General features: G+C 42.2%; 1 protein-coding gene across 2 annotated transcripts; it reads right to left on the minus strand.

Moving 5' to 3' along the window:
• Nucleotides 1-974: 974 nt before the first annotated feature.
• Nucleotides 975-17637, minus strand: zranb1b (zinc finger, RAN-binding domain containing 1b). 2 transcript variants are annotated; one of them, XM_084021891.1, is made up of 10 exons: nt 17284-17637; nt 15043-16103; nt 9999-10186; nt 8592-8745; nt 7750-7821; nt 6889-7087; nt 5788-5908; nt 5263-5392; nt 2994-3223; nt 975-2809 (listed from the first exon to the last, which is right to left on the minus strand). In XM_084021891.1, the coding sequence occupies exons 2-10, from the start codon at nt 16007-16009 to the stop codon at nt 2591-2593; spliced, it is 2280 nt and encodes a 759-aa protein (XP_083878017.1). In that variant the 5' UTR covers nt 16010-16103; nt 17284-17637; the 3' UTR covers nt 975-2590. The 2 variants fall into 2 exon arrangements, with proteins under 2 accessions (XP_083878017.1, XP_083878018.1); XM_084021892.1 differs by having other exon boundaries at nt 17482-17633.
• Nucleotides 17638-19505: the final 1868 nt, after the last annotated feature.

Genomic DNA, 19505 nt, shown 5'->3' on the forward strand with positions numbered 1-19505 from the left:
GCTGCCAGAAAAAGTGGGCAGAAAAAAATCTATTATTGCAGGTAACACTGTATGGAGCACTAAAAATGCCATTGTAAAGAAAAAATATATAACTCAACTAACATTAAATAATAATGAAAGACGTAGAAATAAAAGCCTCAAAAAAATAATATGAATGTGCATTTAATTAAAAAAAATGAATGTGTCAAATAGATTATTGATTGTTTTTTACATTTTATGGCTCACTATACTATAACTTTTTCAACATGCAATACTCTAACCCTTTTCAACATACAGTACTGACTTCTTCATGACTTTCAACATTCTTGACTTTTTTCGACATACTATACAATGACTTTTTTTTTAACCTTTCTGGACAACCTGTAATATAACTTTAGATATTTTTCGACACGCTATACTATGACTTTTTTTAATACATCTTTTGGACATTCTATATTATGACTTTTTTACATGCTATAAGATGACTTTTTCCGTGCTGCTATTTTGGTATGGTATACCATACTGACATTTGTCAGTGAATGATTTAAACTTGTGCATAAACAGTTAATAAATGCTTCAGAACACAATGTAAGGCCTGTGTCTGTATAATAAAATATCATAAAATATGATAACATTTTATAATGTATGATTATAATGATTACATTATAATGTATGAACAATGTATTAAATCTTCATATACAACTTACAAATGCAAAATATGTTAAAGTGTTAATTCACTCAATCATGACCTTCAATTGACCTGCTTGTATTATTGTCACAAATCTTAAATCCACTAGAGGGTGCTAGAAACCTCGACACAAGTTAAGTTATAAAGGCTTCCAAAACTCCGAATAATTGAATTACTGTAAAAATAACAGTTGATGTAAAGACACAAATCTAATGAGATGGTTATTATAACCTGTAAATCAGAGCATAAACTGATACATGAGATAACAGAATCAATAAAGAATATCAGACAGGAAAACACTTAGCTGGACATTCAAAAAGGTTTTCCTTTATTTTATTTTTTTTTTCCTTATTTTGCCTGTTCATTGCGTTACACTCTGTATAGTGAAATCAGGCCTAAATCCACAAATCATCATAGTCACAAATGCAACTATTGCATAAATACAAAGCAACATACAGGTGATGCTCAAAACGTATATGACTTGAATGAAACACGAAAGAGGTTACAGTACGCAATGTCAAGAAAAATCAAAATGCAAAACATTCACAGCAGAAAAGTAACAACAACTTTTAATATCGTTTTTTTTTCCTGTCAGCTTTGGTTTTATATGTTGCAGTCTCACTAAAACTGAATCAAAAACGTAAAGATGGGTTCACATAGTGACAACAAACGGGTGTTACAGAGGAGGTGACCTGACGCGTACCATGAGGGTGACCATGACAACAAATGCTGTGAGGACAAAAGGGACAAAGAGGAAGTAGGAGACCACTATGAGCGTGACTATGTGGACACTGAATGTGTCTCACACTCCTCTGCCCCAAAAAAAGCACCAGATTTTAGGCATCCAGATGAGGTACTAAAATTGCACGCAACAACGCAAGTAAACTTTTCACCGATGGTCGTGATTGGTTCTTTCTTCACAGCAACAGTGTTTCTGTGTCTTCATCGAGATTGAGAGAATAATTAACAAAACCACAAAAAGGAGGAGAGAAAAAAACATACAGAAGAAAGCTCTTATAAGCTCATATAAGTTTCCAAACAATAAATATGTAGAGTAAGTTCAGAGAAGAAAACACGCACACACACGCACACACACACAAATTCTCAGTCCAATCAGTCTGAAAAAAAGGTAAACCCAAAGATCCAACATGAATGCTTGTGTGCTAAAACTTAGTGTAGCTTTGAATTGTAAAGGGAAAAATCTCCCTTTTCAAGAGCTTCATATACGACCTTAATTCAAGCAATGATACTGTATTTATATAGAAACGTTTTAATAAATGTGCAGTGCTTAGTAATAAGGATTTAAGTCATTAAGTAGTACACAATCTCTGGTTTTCTAAAGATAATGATATTTATTGGCTTTGTCCCTGCCCATTCAAAAACAAAAAGCTAAACAAGCCAACTCTTAAACTAAGAAAATAAAACACATCAAAAAGATCAATTTTGGAAGTGTGCTTTTGTCAGTGCGCACACTGAATGGATATAAAGTGTTGATTTGAATCAATGCTGGTATATTTCCTTATACTCTATTTTTTTAAACAACCACATGCATTTACATCTATGGATACAGAATCCTTTTCCTTTACATTTGAAAATCAAAAAAAAAAATCAAAAGGTCATTTGCATTTGTAAACCATTATTCTCTCCCCAATCTGTGTTTTTCCGCAGCAGTTGAGTTTTTGTCCGGGTAAAGTGTTGGAGGTGTTTTAAGTGTCTGTCTGAGTGCCTGCGTGTGCTAGAAGAGTAGCAGTGTGGTGGGTGGGGGCTCATGGTTCCCTGTGCTCTCCTGAAGGCTTTCACAGTTTGTCCGTGTAAGGAAAGGAAAAGAAAAATAAAGAAAAAACTTTAAGAGAGGAGAAGGAGGAGTCCCTCCCCCCGGCCCCTGCAGACAGCCTCCCCCCCCTCGCCCACGCTTCGGTTTTGTCACTCGTCATCGTCATCTTCCTCCTCTTCGCCGTCAGACAAAGACGCGCAGGGGCGGATCTGCCGGTAGCCGTCCAGCCACTTCTCCACCATCTGGGTGACGAGCGGGTGGTTGCGGCGGCGGGAGCTTTTCTGAAGAGCCACCAGAACCCCTCCCTCCGTCACACAGCAGTCCAACCACTCCCGCAGCAGCTTCTCCTGTTGCTCTTCATTACCCATCTGGAGGAGGAGGAGAAACAAACATGGCCATCAGGGGGAGCCATCTCACTGGTCTAAATAGAGGATATCATGCACTCCTGCTGAATCACTGTCTCTTCAACCAACTGCACAATACCAACAAGCATCAATCATAAGACAAATTCAGGGCAAAGATGTGTAGGGACAATGGGGGGGGACGCCTTACTTCTTGCGCTGAGAGGAAGTGAATGTGAAGCAGCTTCCTCTCGCTGTCGATCAGCGGCAGGAACGTGACGGTCACGTCGTCGTCCGTGTTTAGGTTGGCGCCCGCGCCGCGATTGTCGAAACCATCGTTCTCCATTGCCACCAGTGCTGAGAAGTGGCCCCGCGTGTAGCCCAGAGCTATGGGGCTCTTCCAGCAGAAACTCTGCTCCCACAAAAGGGGCAAGTACACACCTTCAGGGGGGAGGAGGAGGAGGAGGAGGAGGAGGAGAGAGAGGAGTTTATTTGAATAATTTTCAGAGAAAAACATGATGTCTTTATGAAAATCTAAATGAGAAAAGCAGAGTGGATTAAAGGTCAGAGATGTCCATTGAAGTTCAATTCATTTTATAACATGTGACCATCTTTACCATCTTGTACAACATTGTTTCAGTGTCATCACTCCTTAATTATAAATACTAGTGCAGTCAAATCAGCACTGCCTTGGGTCCTGAGCAGTTCACCTGCAAATATAACTATATAAACTATATATATCGTTAATGTTTCAGAATGATTAAGAATTCATTTTGTGTGTCATTTTTCTGACATACTAGGACATTTTTCACTATGAAATGTTTCAGACCTTTTTGTGACATTTTCAGGACATACCATACAATTAGTTTTAAGTAAAAAAAAATCATCTCAGGAATGCATTGAGGGAATTTCTTCAAATTTTGCAAAAAAAAAAAAAAAAATGTTATAATCTTTTCACACAAATGTCTAACAGGATATAAGGATGAAGTAATGCCATTTGATAGTTGTTGGAGGCACAGAACTGTGAGTACTGAGGCAGTCATTCTGGTTCTGATCTTCTTACATTTGTTATTATTCGGGGTAAATTGATTGTTTTGTTACAATAATATTTTTAAATATAACAATAATCTTTTGAATAATCAATAAATTAGTTACTAGATTAACTGACTAATCACAGAAATTGTCATTACATTAATAACTAAAATAAAAAATCTACTGTAACAGACACCACAATTGACAAGCCTACTCTCCTCTTCCAGTAACTGCTGCTGTTTACTGGGTTACTTGGTCACCACTTTAACTGAGCTCTCCTCCTCTCTATAGGCGCCCATATGCACACCTCCCTCTGTGTGATTTACATTGGCTCCTGGCAACAGATCCACCAGACAGGCTTCACCACAAGCAGTTGGTCATAAGTGAGCACTTCCATCATCCTTTGTACAGCGTTACTCAGCAGACAAAGTGAAACCAGGCTGTGTTTTACTCCTACGTAGTCCCGGCTCTCCACGCTCTCAGAAGTGTTTCTGATGGTTTACACATCTCCATGTGTATGTAAGGAACACTTTGTAGTTAAGTACATTACTGAGTTTCATTCCATCAATGCATAGGAGCACACGTAGTATATCGCAATGCTTCAAATTGGAGGTACTTTTGTTTTATGCAACCTTGTACTTTTATTCAACTATCTTGGAGGGAAATATTTTACTTTTTAGTCCACATTTGTCTGACAGATGTAGTTATTAGTTCATTACACTTTTATACCCTTCCTATCCAGTGAAAAATCTCTGAAATTTGGTTTAGTTTCTTATAAAAATAAAGGATGTGTTCCTTTATAGCTTGAGAAAATGATTCTACTTCTTAAGCTAAATGGAACTATTTTAAAACCCTCTTGGCTCAGCTAGAGATACGTGCTTTTCAAAGGACAGCAACACTTCAAACATGTAGAATATCTTACAGGATGTGATAGAATATTAAGAAATATAGTAGTAGCAGCATGACTATAAACATCTACAGCAGTAAAGATGCAACATAGAGATAAATACAGCAGCAATCCGCAAACATCACATTTAAATATGTAATAGCAAAACACAGGCTACTTTCTACATAATTAATTTTTATATTTTAACATAATCTATGCTGATTAGATTTACACACTTTTGCTTAAAGTTTTGAATGCATGACTTTTATTTTTTGCTACATTGATTTAAGTTAAGCATCTGTACTTCCTCCACTACTGCTTATTTTAGATCGCGTCGCACTAAAACATCCTGAAATGAAGGACGCTCGCTAGCCTGATACACGTTGTGAACAGCAAATACTGCGAGTTCAGAGGAGCAGTAATGTCAGCTATGTAAACTATGCAGACACATGTAGGCTGGAGTTATTTCACAAAGGAAGTCTATTCCTTCTACGGCTACTGGAACGGAGCTGCACTCGACATTTTATGCACATTTAGTCCAAACACTCGACCGACGCCTCACCTTGAAAACGGGTGTACCCAAGCGTTTCGCCACGGAAACTTTTGTAATACTTCACTCCGTAGACGATAATAGGCCTACGAAGTATGTGTGCAAGAACAAAAATGTGGGTCTGCTCCAAGCTGGATCCTGGCTGCAAAACAAAAACAAGGGGAAAATATAGTTTAGTTTAAAAAAAGAATATATATCTGTGATCTGCAAGGCAAGGATTCTTAAATACTTTACATTTCCTCTGCTAAGCTGTTTACACATAGAAAGCTGACACAATTACTGTGCTTTCACACTCAGATATACTAACACATATAATAACAACCCGCCCAAAATACTTAGTCAGTGAGGTCACACAGAGTAGTGAGAGGCAGAGAGTGCCGATGATGGACAGGATGCACTTTGAGAGGGAATTACTGATTAAGTATACGAAGGTAAGAGCGGTAAAGCTCCCTGCATAATTCATTGCGTCACATTTTCAGCATGTCAAGCCCCTGTCCTCCATATGTATGTGTGTGTTTGCTTTCAAGAAACATATACCTGACTAGCCAGGGAAAGGATAAAAGCCCAGTCTTCCTGCCACTGTTCCTCTCGAAGGGAAAAGTGCAGGCCGAAGCTCTGGGAATACCACGACTCCCACTCTTTCCAGCGTGTGTAGAACCTGCAGACCAGACAGACACACACACACACAAATACTGTTTTGTCTGTTGACATTAATTGACCTCTTTGTGCACAAAGGCGTGTGACTGCTATTCATGGTTGGTGTGGTTTAGGTCGGATGGCAATTACTCTTATATCTAAATAGTAATTTCTCACTTGCAAACCCCACAGTTTCTTAGACGTGAGTCACACCGGGCTGCCGTGTTCAATAGAACTAATCCTGGGTCTTAAGTTGCTCCAGTGCACCTCACACTCATGTAGGAGTTTATTTATTTCCTCTAAATCCAGAGTCAAAGTCTCTCATTTCAAGATCAAAGTCTCGGGTCTCTGCATGAGCAGACAATCCAGATTTTGGATTCTTGGTACATATCCCGACCTCTAAACCACATGTCCGAAGTGCCAACGTGGTCATGCAATGCTAAAGAAAACAAAAACAGAACTTGAGACCATTGACTGTCAAGTTTCAGCTGTTTTGATGTCCTCAAGCAAAACACTTAAAAGTATGAGGATAAACAGGACTGAGGCGTGGGTGTTTTGCTAATGCTGCAATGGTCAATAATTTAGTTTTAAACATATATTTATTCAGTTTATATGTGTGTGTGTGTGTGTGTGCGTTACAGCTAATTAAAAACATTCTCTTGAAAACCACCATGTGACCTGTATGCATAAACAGGAAAAGGACTATGGAAAATACCAAATTTGTATTTTTATGCTGTTGATTTTGATGGAAGATGACTTTTCCAAACAAAATTAAAAATTAAAAAAAAAGAAAAGAAAAGAAAACCACCATGTGAGCATCAACTTATCAGCACAGCTGACCTCAGTACTGTCCAATCTACTGATGTGCGCATTGTGTCATTCATTGTGCTAAACACAGTATGACCATGTCTGAGCCTAGGTGCAAATCAGCATGCCATCCTGTTCACAGGTTTCCATGACACACAGTAATCTGTGCTCCTGGAGCCGGCGTGCAGACCTCACCAGTGAGAACAGTCGTGCAGGCTGTCGTGGAGGGTCTTGCGGAGCACCGAGTCCTTGTCATAGATACCCCACGTGGCCTGCAGCACGGAGTCGAGGAGGCAGTCCCCGGCCGTGCGGTTCCACAGGGCGTACAGTCGACTGTCCAACCTGGTCCCGAGCTCCAGGGACCAGTTGATGATGGGAGACTCCTCTTCAAGTTCTGATCAAGAGGGGAGGAGAAGTTGGGTGCCGTGTCACTTTACAAAACCTCAGAAGCACCAACTATTAATGCCAAAGATAACAAATTGTATTTGTAAGAAACGTGTGTTGTATGGAGGCCCTGGTGGGGTTTTAAGGAGTTGGCATTTGAAAGGACCGTTTGGGAAAGTGTTAATGCCTCCTCACACCTGTCAAAATAGATTTGACATATGAATGTTTACACAGGTCTGGAAGCCACGATATCACAACAAGCCATGCAACTAAAGAAAGAAAGTGTCGCAGAAAAGCAATTCATTTATCTGTGTGTGTGAGCCGAGATGTCGTGCAATCATTCAACGGGGATCAGAGAAAACCCTAAAACTCAATTAGGCTGATTAGCGCGGACGCAACTGGTGCGTACGACAAAGACAGACCGCCTGGCAGAGTGGCGAGCAGGCAGGCAAAGCGCTGTGTTGGCAAGAGGGAAAACACAAGTAATATAACACTGCCGGTATTCGGCAGGCTTCCCATCATAGTACACGGTTTGTGAGGCTGTTTGCCAAGCCCGACCACCAGTGTCATCTTGGATCTGGTTTCCCTCCCTCTCATCAACATGTAAGCACAGCATGTGATAGGTGTTACTGCAACACGAAGTCATGAAGTTGATAAGAGCAAATATTTCACCTTTTTGTACGTCTCGGTCCAGCACCTCATCAAACAGTTTCTCCTGAACCGCTGGGGGCAAGTCCTCGATGTCTGGCACAAAAAAACAAACAAAAAGAAGATGTTTGAATGTGTTCTCTTCTTAAAGTGGCTATAACACTTAACAGAAATGAGAAGGCCAACTAGAATCTTTTTCCGTCTTGTCTCATTTCAACTCAAGCCACCATGTTTCGTACTTTCCACAATGACCACTTGCTTTCGCTGCCTGCTCGGAGCTCTTGTCAACACAGTGGCTTATTCTTCAGCTAGAATAAATGAATGCAGTGACTTTGTGCAACTGAACAAAATACTTTCTATAGTGGCCAGAAGCCAAGGTCGCCATTGTCCTGAAGACTCTACATAAGAAAGATCCTTAGCTTTGTTACCAGCAACAGACTGGATCCTAAATAGCTGTTCAACACAATTTACTTCAAAAAGTACTGAATGCATGCAATTTTATGCAATGCAATGCTAAATATAGCCGTCATGAACGAGAGACGTGCATCGTCGGCGGGCTGGCATACTCTGTATGCAGGAACAATACTCAAACAGTGAGCCAGAGTTTGCCTCCGTCTTGGAAAGAGACAGCCGTAGCATTATGTCCCCTCAGCATCCGAACAAAAAGCAATTTAATATGCCACAAGTAAACAAAACAAGCATTCTATCACACACTTGGCAAGCCGGAGGGGCTGGCTAGACTGGCTTTCTTCAGCTACCCCCGACACAAAACACATAATGTACACTTCGGCAGCTCCTGGAATTCATGTTATGACTTCCGTGCTCATTGTTCTCAGATATTTTGCATATTTGCTTGTGGTGCTGACCTGCGGGGAGGGTAAAGGTCACCAAGTCGGTGAGGAAATAGCAGGTGAAGTCTCCCTTGCGCTGGTGAAGGGAGGCTGCCACCTCACGACGGATCTGCTCCGTTAGCTCGGGACACACCATTGCTGGAATACACTTAGCTGCCTGTTGGGACACCTGCAGAGAGGAGAACGAAAGGGAAGGAAGTTTAATCTAAATATAAAAGAGTATCTGAGACAGGGGCTGATGGTTGTGCAAGAGTATTTCTAACGACAGCGGAAGGTCATATTTCACAAGTAACCACAAAAGATAAAAATATAGCTATGTTAACTGATGTAAAACAGCTGTAACCAACTGTGTCACATGCATTAAAGAACGACTGCTTTCTGGAAGGACAAAGAAAGAAGACAACCCTCCTGGTGGACAACAACAACAACAACAACAACGTGACTCTAAGTGAAATTATTTTTTTCAAGCATAGTTGATTCGGTGATCTGATCTCAGTTTGATTTCACTAATCTAATCCAAGTTGCCTCTAGGACAAGACGAGGAAAAGAAACGCATCAGCGTCCGGTGTCCGAGCAGATGTCAGCTTTGAAGCATTTTCGGGGCATGAGCCAGCGGTTAGTCACTGACCCCTCAGAAGAGAAACTGGGACAGTGACGAGTGTGGGAGGAGAGGTGTGTTTACAGATAATCTGGGATCACAGTGCTGACGGCAAGAGAGCTCAGCGCACACACACAAACACACACACAAACACACACTGCAGAAAAACCAGCACATATTAGCTGAGTGAGACTTCTTGTTACATAGAAACACCAGAGATTTAAAAAAATAAAATAATAATCGAACATTATTAACGGCATGAAATCATTATGAATTAGGAACAGGAACCGCTATCACACTGGAGACTTCCTGCAAGCACAGACAGAGGAGTGTGTGGTTGAATCCAGCCCTTTTCCTCTCTACAGACCCTTTGCCCTTGTGATTCCTCCTGGCTGATCTCATTGGATGTTGAGATTAAGAGACTTCACAAGGAAGGGCTGCATCATCACTGACCCAGAAACGCACACCGCTGCAATCATACCCATAATCCAAGGGTGTCGTTTCCAGCGTAGACCCTCCAATTTGTACAATGCAGTTTTGGGTCTCCTAAATCTGTTTTAAAGCTTGTGAATGGTTTCTAAATGATTCAGTTATTTTGTTTCACCTTTTAATTATTACAGGTGGAGCATGAGAAACAACATTAATGAGAAAAGACTTATATTATATTTGTAGCACAGAATGATCCAGATTGATTAACCAACATGCACAGGGGTTTAAAGTGCAAGAGTCCAGTGGGTGGTCAGAGTGTAAACAGAATTCAAAAGATACCTCTCCATCAGCCAATACCTGAAAGGACAACAATCACTTTGGATGCCTCCACTGACCTCTGTGAGTAACACAGCCAGCATGTCCTGTCTCTGGAAGCGGATGGCGAGGTGAACCAGCGTGAAGCCACCGTCGAATGCCGAGGGCCGATTTAATAGGCGCACCTCGTCTGACGTTAGCTGCCGTGCAATGTCACCCCCCGATGACTTGTACGCCTCCACGGCTGCCAGGTCACCTTCCACAACACCTTTCAGGCAAAGAGGACAGGAAAAGGTCACATTAATACATCTTTGAAATTAGGAAATATTTTGATTTAATATAAATCAAAATATCTGAAAAGTAAAACAGAGGAGTTCATCGGTTTAGTTTTGTTTGCATCATGCCACTAAAATGATTTCATTTTGACCATGTTGATCACTGTGGTTAAAATCACTTAATGATTGTGCATAAAAGATGTATAAAAACGTAGTTATCTTGTGAACCAACCTTGTGCAGAGGACATTCTGTGCTCAACCATAAAGTATTAAATATTCAAGATCAAGAATGTGCTTTATCTTTGTGGCAGTGGTAACAGCTTTGAGACTCCGCTGACTTTGAAGTCAAGGGGAAAAGACAATAGGGGGCCACATTGTAATCTGTCAGTTAGTTTTTCCCCTCTTAATCTACAGGCTTAGATCTTAGGCTTGAAGGATGCGTTTGATCCGACAGATGCATGTGTCTGCTTTTTTCTTCTTTTTTTTTTAAGCCAAAGTGCAAACATTACCATCTGACAGAAACTATTTATGTCAACCAGCAGCACACAAACTCAAACAGTGATCTGCTCACCAAGACAAACAAACTACAGGAACATATCTGACTGTGTGCAGCAGAACACCAACAACAGTCTACAGTGTTTGGCTTCAAAGTTGTTATGCTCAATAAATGATAGCGATCTTCCTCTTAAACACACATTGACCGCTTGGATGTTTGACCATGAACTTTAACATTTTCCTCCCGTGACCTCAAACACATCTGATGCGATTTTTTGTCTATTCCATGCTTTAATGTAATAGCACTCACAGATAAAAGGGAAAAGTTCAGAAGGTTTCAACGCTGATGCCAGCCTTCATTACTGCGCTCAAACCGGCAACACAGTGAGACAAAGCCAACGCTGGAGAATAAACTAGTTTGACAAGTGTTATTATGACAGAATGAAATGAAATCAAGGCACAACGTGTAAATTAATGTCAATGCCACCCAGCCAGGCAAAACGTTTCCATTTCTAGCATATACAGTAAATGCCCGTGCAGTGTTCTCTCGTACATTTGAGGGCATTAAAGCGCTGCTGAGCTTTTGTTCTCGCGTCAAAAGGACCACACACAATGCTCAGCTGCACAATCTGTGTGTGAGTGAGACCGAGAGCAAGAGAGACGTGGAGTGGGTGGAAGGACTCGCTGTGCCATGCGGAGCTGGCTAGCGCTGCGAGATGAGGAGAGAAACTACACAATAGTGGTGCAGTGTGATAGAGAGGGATCACAACCACTTTCCACAAAACACCCCATTAGCGAGGGCGTGCCTGTAGCCCTGCCGTCAGTACTGTACCCACAGATCTTTTAGAGAACACAGACATGGCACAAATATGCAAGCAGGCGTACGCTTAAAGGACAGAAAAGAAAGGGAATGGGTCAGGCCAAGTCCTCCACACAGCACATGTTCTTTTCTTTCAGTAACGTGGAAAGTGGTTGCCTCCAGCGTGAACAACAGCTATCAGGTATCAAAGTCTATTGTTATGGGTACGTTGACCTACCACAACAAGCCACTTCGTGGGTGATACATCGCCATGTCAGGTTCTCTCTATTTTTTCGATGTACATTTAAATAAAAAATATATTTTATTTGCAGCCATGTGCATCTTCTAGCAGTAGCATCAAATATTTTTTTTCAAATGAAGCATATCCACCGCAATAAGGATTTATATACCAATATACCAATAGAAACAAGGTGAATAACACTGCTTACTACGCCGATCAGAACCTCCATCCTCTGCCTTCTTATTTCCCCCCCGACTGCAAATATGATGTTTTTTAGTTCTTTTTTATTTACTTTGACCTTCATTTTTTCAACAAGCAGAGACATCTTGTGATGGGATTAAATCAGTGGAGGGGGCAATGGCCCCTTCTCCACTTCCTACACCCTACTTCCAGTGCCCTTGCTGGGAATACACTGATTTTTTTTTTTACTCTACCCTCTACCCCCACTACCCCCCTTTATTTTAATCAACTTCATTTTGTTCACAATGCCTGTAGAGTTTCGTAACTTCGTCTTCCATGGTTGGTTCCTCTGTGGTAGTTCCTTCTACAGTAGGTATCTATCTTCAGATTTTCCCATGATGACACACACAGAGACTAGTAGAGCAGCTAGTAATAACGCACAAATAAAGTGAGATTATTTCTTTCTACTGTGGTGTGGATTTTACCCAATTAGTTTGTTGCTTTGGATGAAAGCAATGAATAGAACTTTAATACGAAAAACAGTTGATTCACAGTGATGTTGATCGATATTTATGGTTCCTGAGAGTAAATAAATAACTATTTTTTGTCATGACTTCCTTCATAATAGTGTAGCAAGCTGCCCTATTTTGTTACCGGTATGTTTCAAGATGCTAAAACTTATTTCTAGAGACTTACTGAGGCCTGCACTTGAAACCCCACAACATTGGCAGAACTGCATAAGAAGTATTGAGAGCTGAATCTGACTCATTAAAAGGAGAAATCCGGTCATTTTGACCCCATTTTCGTTGTCCCCAGGGTCATCCTGACTTATTAGAAGCAAAAAAACAGACAAAAACCAGACAGTGTGCACCCGGCACTCTACCGCTAATGGCTACGGGGTAATTTGAGGCGAGTAACTCCATGCAAAAACACATATTTATGTCGTTTCGCCACACTATTTGAGCTAAACGAGCGCTGTTGTGGCTCATAAGGACCCAACCTGTGTTGCATGGGTCTTGGAATTATTTTCTGAGGCCCAGAAAAGCAGATAAAACTTGCCCCTATGGGTTAGCATTTGAGCTATTCTGGAAGGCTGGCAGGCAGGTACAGATCTTGGGCTAGGTCAAGTCAATTTGTATCTGTTTTTTTGCTTCTAATAAGTCGGGATGACCCTAGGGACAACGAAAATGGGGTCAAATATGACCGGATTCCTCCTTTAATGGTTGTGAAGATGGATGTTATATGCAATCAACCCGCTAGTCCCAATCCCTATTTGATAGACAGCTTTAAAATCAAAGCTCTTCAGGGATTTCCCTATTTACAAGAACACACATTAATAAAATAAGAAGGATCCAGTGTTCTTTCATGACAGACATGTTGACATGGCACAACAAGAAAATTAAAAAGTGTCATTAACAGCATTCTATTTGAATGCAAGTTTATTGTATTATTATGTATTATACATGTTGGCTTACTGATGTTTCTTCATGAGAAACACAAATGATCCAGAGCCATTGATAATGTGATTAAGTTACATTCATGCTTTTCCTGCATGGGTGTAACCACACATGTAAGCAAAACTATATGGGTTTAGGGAGAGTATCTAGGGTCATCCACACTATTTTTGACTTCTGTTGCATGGGCCATGCTATTTATAGGGAAGGAAACTAGAGCAACGATCAGAACTTTTGAGGTCAGTGTTTACAAACACGGATGGCCATACGTCTAAGGCAGGCAAACTCACTTGAATCTCCTCAACACAACTGGGCTATGGACGCACCTCTATGCTCTCTGAGACTACAGCTGGCTCACACCTCATTCATTCGTTCACTCCATCAAACTAGGTAATTGGTGCTATATAATCAGCATTAACCCGAGATATCAAATACTTGTGAATCATCATCACCTTGTGTCATGGCTGACGGATGTGGTGAGGCAATAGTGTAACCAGCAGCAAGTCATTTCAGGAGCCAAGGGGTAATGTTGCATTGTCCAAAAATAATGTGCTAACTAAGGTCACCTTATTTTTGTTCTATAGGAAAGGACTATACTACTGTTCTATAGGAGGGCAAATAATCCCGACACTCTACAACTAAATGTTAAATGCTGAAATAAATAGTCAAAACAAACAATACGCATGTCTACTTGTCCTCTGGTAATGATAATGTGAATTTTCCCACCACCAAATGATTAATCGAGGAAGTAATAAGCAGATAAAATGTGAAATTAAATGTGATGGATTTGCTGGCAAACAGGGCTTTCTGACACAACTTGGATGTCATGGCCTTCAAAAGGACAATGGAGACATTTCTGATCAGAAATGGAAAGCTCATACTTGAATATGAAAAGACCCACTCACATCAGACACTCTTATCAGACAAGACTTGGTCCCAAGGGGACACGCTACACAGACACGAGGGAATCCACCCTGTCACACCCAGTAATAGATCCAGTGTAGAACCAGAGGCAAATTAACTACAGTGGTGTTTCTCTGACATTGAGACCCGATTATCCCTTTGCTTTAAGCAAGGTAGCAGCATGAAAAACCAGAAGACTATAAGAGTGCTTTATTTGGATAGCAAATACATGTGTGGCTGTAAATGTGTGCTTTCGGTTTAACACAGAAGTATTATCCATCAAAGAGGCATATAAGGAAAAAAAGCCTGGAGGTTGAGTGGGTGTGCGGAGCAAACTCTACGTAGCCATGGCAAAGGCAGGAGAAGGAGTGAGATAGCAGTGTGAGAGTGAAGAGGGGGGGAAAAAAAGCTATCTCTAGTTGTTCTTAAAATCCCACTCCACATTCACCAGTCTACAGTGTGGGTGGTCGGACACTGTGTAGGTTTCACACTCGCTGAATGCAGGGGATTTCTAAGCATGTACATTATATTATATCAGCCTCAGAATCCCCTTGACTTGGCTACAGAAACTGGATTTCAACCAATTACAATGCTGATGGTAAAACCATATCAGGCAGTCACACAATTTCTGGGAATTCCCTTTTCACAGTCACCCATTTCATAGTTGGCCTGCCTTACATCATTCAGTCGACTCATTCCCCACCTCATAACATAACAAAATCAACAAAAACAAGCTGAATATGCAATGCAATAAAATCATATATCAGTGACACTCACCAACGCAGGCGTTGAGGAACAGCCAATCAGTTCTCCTCATCCTGTTCTTAATCTGCTTCAGTTTTTTGAAATCCACCTCCAGCTCCTCTTTGCTCCCGATCCCAGCTCCCGATGCCAGTTCAATCCTCTGAAAGTCCATGTTCACCTCTGACTCCCGTTTTGCGGTTGGGGGTGACCTCCTTTGGCTGCTGCTACAACCCACCACCCCGCTCACCACACTCCCCAGTCCTTGCCCAACCACATGCCCAACAACGCCCCTCCGGTTGTCCCTGTCTTGTTCATTAAGTTTTGAGGAAGGTTGTTGGCTCTCAGGCTCTGATGCCAGCTCGATGGGTTCAGCGAGCAGACTATTTGGCCTGGGGTGGTCGCACACCACACACTTGAGTGCCCAGTTTTCGTAAGTGCAGGCAGTGCAGGTCCAGTGCTGTGCATGAGTGTTGAGCCTGTTACGGTCATTGTATTCCTCACAGGGGTCTGTAGTGGTGGCCAGGGGAGCAGGGCGGCATCCAGAGCCTGAGGTCTGGGGGGATTCTGTGGGGCTGCGTGGCTGCTGGGTATGATGTCCTTGATGGGTTGCATGTTGCCCATGCTGTTGTTGTTGAGCTTGTAGCCTCTGGCAAAGGCACTGGGTACAGCGGATGGCCCTTGGCCAGTTCAAGTAGGTGCACATGTGGCATGACCACTTGCTACTAGTCTCAGGTACATCAACGATGCGTACACGGGGTCGGGCACTGGAGTCCGGACAAATAAGTAAGCTGGAGCCCCCCTGGGTTGGGCTGTTGCCGAGACCTGCAGGGTCCCACTGGTGCAGACTGGCATCCAGAGCAGGGCTGATCTTGAACGGCTCCTCCGTAATGATGGCACCCCCGCTGGGCCTCTGCGCGCGGCACATGGTGCACTTGATGGCTGACGGCCAGTTCTCGTATGTGCAGTATTCACAAGCCCACTTGGCAACCAGCTCGGTCATCGTCGCACCGCCGCCGAGGGAGGCTTCCTGCCGTTCAGAGTGGTTCTCAGCTCGGCAGATCCACTCTTAAGGAGATCACACAGCAAGCAGTACACTAGGGTATAAAGAGATAAAAACACAGGGTGGTTTAGAAAACGTGTTGATGTCATGTCTACATGATGAAAAAACTAAATATCATATAGCTCAAAGGCAGATACGTCTCCAAAACAAAGTGATCAACAATACGCTTGAAAGAGATATTTCTGAATTCAAACATGGCATTGAACTTTCTGGGTTCAGTGCTAAATCTTTCCAATAATGCACTTACACAAAACCCCAACAAAGCATGCTTTATTGCAGCAAATTGCTCCGCTCAGCCGTTTACTGTCAAACAACTTGCAGAACTGCACACTGCTGTGTGTGATCTTGGCCTAACTCGCAGCAAACGTCAAAAAAGGTGCAACGTTTAGAGCACCCACAAGCAGCACGCTGAATCACCGCCGAGCTTTTAAAACATGACACCGGCTTTAAACAAATACAGTAAGTTATGTACACCAGGCGAATGTGCCCTACAACCGAGCGGGGTAACAAGAGACAAGAGGACACATGAAACCGGACACCCAGCAGGGAGGCGCGTGACTGTTCGAGACACTTAACGTTAGTGATGCACGGAAACTGAATTCGTGAATCCGAGGCACAGTTGCACTCAACATTATTTGCCAGACAACAACAAAAAAAGTTAATAAGATAAAGTGAAGTCGCTGGGGGGGCAGCTCACGGAAGAGTTGGTTGGACTGTGCACCACGCCTCCTAGTTTACCAACACACCGCGAGGCACCCAGACACATTAGAGAGATAGGATTCCTCCAGAGAGCTGCGTGTTTTGCAAGGTAAAGCTAAACAACAACAACAACAAAATACAAATATACACACGGGAACCATGCCCAAGCTGAGGTCGCCACGTCCAACATGTTTTAGTCGTAACTAGCGTGTCATTACGTGCACACAACTCGGCTGAAGTAAACAGTTCCACTCAAACGAGCAGTCGCATTTCAAGCTAACTTTGCGTAACTAACAAACTAGCTTCTAATGATATATCGCGGGTTAACATGCATGCGGAGCGAGCTAGCCGTTTTGTTATCTTACAAGACAAGTAGGCTACGTTGGTTCGGTTGCCAGCCAGGAATTACAGGCGAGCTAGCTGACTGTCTGCTAACATTACGGGATTATGTTTTGTAACGTTAACCGTTGGAGAGGCCCCTGTCAACTCTATAAGAAGATCGGTTAAACCCTTACCTTTGCCGTGTTTACACTCCTCAGTTTCCACACTGCAGCCAAAACAAATGGGGCTTCTCCGAGCTCCCCCCCACCCACCCCCAAGACCAGAGAAACCCACTCCAATCCGAACTCGGGCTTCTCTCACTTGGCCGACACTAACCGCATATTTACTTCTTTGGGGCGCCGTTTAGTTGGCAGTTTAAGGTTCATACATACCGCGGAGCAACAACCCCCCTATCCCCGTCCCTCGGGCGTCTCGTTTGACGCTTTAAGTCATTTTCATCTTCCCCCCCTCCCCATCCCCGACTCCCAAACACCAAGCCGACGCGCTTTAATGGCGGCACTGGGGAAGGGAAGCAACCGAGGCAGGGCAACAAAAAAATACACTACGAGTGCACGGAGCTCCGGGGCCGTGTTACAGTCAGAGGCAGGATCAGGATTTACCACCTGAATCTGCCGGCCAATCTGATTGGTTGATTTTGTGTATCCCTCGACATTGGCCAATCAGAGTCCACGCCTCTCATTCCAACTGTTAAAAGGCTCAGTGAAAGCAAAACGGGCTCGAATGTCACAATAATAACTGTAAAATCCCGTTTACAGTTGATCTTCTTCTAGGCTTCGGGCCCGTATAGTTACAGTTAAAATGTGTCTCTTTTTAATTCGTGCATCGCAATTTGCTGCATCTTTGGCAAGCAACCACGTGGTACCCCCTCAAAAGGGATAAGGGGATGATGTCATCGTAAAAAATACTGCAGCAAGCAGTCTGCAGTAATATATGACAGCTTGAACAGCTCTCGGCGCTCAGTTGTTATTATTATTAACGGGCAATCCGAAGCCGAAATTTACCATTACCATACCATAATACTCTGTTCACCTGTAAACATGTAGGCAAGAATGCAACTGTTGTTTACAGAAAAGCCCATAAATAAATATCCAAAATAATTGTGTGTAAAAAGATGTGGTTAATCTTTGGGGTAATTTTGTTATAATTTCTTGTCATTTTATCAATATTAACCTGCAAAAATAAATAAAAGCACAAATCTAAAATCACTTGCATGACAAAATTGGTACTCCCATTTACCGCAATAAAAAATGCACATCATATCACATATGCATGTCTCATTTATTACCCCCCATTTTAAGAATCATGTTCTCTGTGTTCGTCCAAGCAATCCTTGATCTACTTTCGTCAAGTACACATCCAGATAATAGCTGAGAAGCTTGAAGCTGTGTGCTAGACTTTGTGCTTTCAGGGAGGTGTTGATGTTGCAATGGCCCACTCAGGGTCACCCGATGCAGTAATGTAGATTACATGAGTACATGAGTTGGAACTTGAAAGGTGTGAGGTACTAACAATGTTAAGTTCTCTCATGTTTTGTATAAGTGGCTCTCAGCACCAGAGCCTGACTGTTTTTCATTCTGGCCAGGTCAGGTTTACACCTGGCGATGGCAGAAAGAAAGATTTAAAAAACAATCATCTAGGGACTGAGGTCAAGGATTAAGAGTGAGGACCAACATTGAGAACGGCTGCTCTATACCACCACAACACTGAACTGAGACAATCTTATACAGTAAGTGTGCTACCCGGGACCCTTTCTACTATACATTCATTACATATTTCCTTATATTCCAGTACTCAAAGGAAACCATATTCCTTACACATCAATTTTTGTCATTTCTTTTACCATTGTGCAATTGTGTAATTATTAAGGGACATTTTGAGTGCCAGTTCCCAATAAGTGATGCATTAGCATTACACACAAGGGCAAATTAATGAGGTGAAAACATGACAAACAGGCCGTGTAAATAAAGCGGAGCTTATTCACAAGGCACATTTTCTCCCACTCTTTGAGAGTGCAACCTGCTGATCAAGACATCCTTCATGTGCATCGCAAATGTCTGTCCATGCTGAATATAACTGCGACTGCAACCTGTTCATGCAAGGAGTGTTCTACATCCAGCACCCAATCGCTCAGTTGTTTTCATATGGGCCAGATGTTCAAAAGGTCAGTCATACACATTATACCATCTTTGCCTTACAGGATCTATCATTTACTAAGATCAGATCTCAACTGACTTTGCAGTTATAGTTCCAGTTTCAAATAAAAAAGCAAGCAAAGTCACAGCTGTATTCATGAGATACAGGTCCACTTAGACGTCATCAGTGAAAGTAAAAAGGGAAAATAGCCTTAGGAAGCAGTGAGGATTGTTTCAGGTAGACAAAACACCACATCGTGGAA

The sequence above is a fragment of the Eutrigla gurnardus genome (assembly GCF_963514095.1).
Source record: "Eutrigla gurnardus genome assembly, chromosome: 11".
NCBI lineage: Eukaryota > Metazoa > Chordata > Actinopteri > Perciformes > Triglidae > Eutrigla > Eutrigla gurnardus.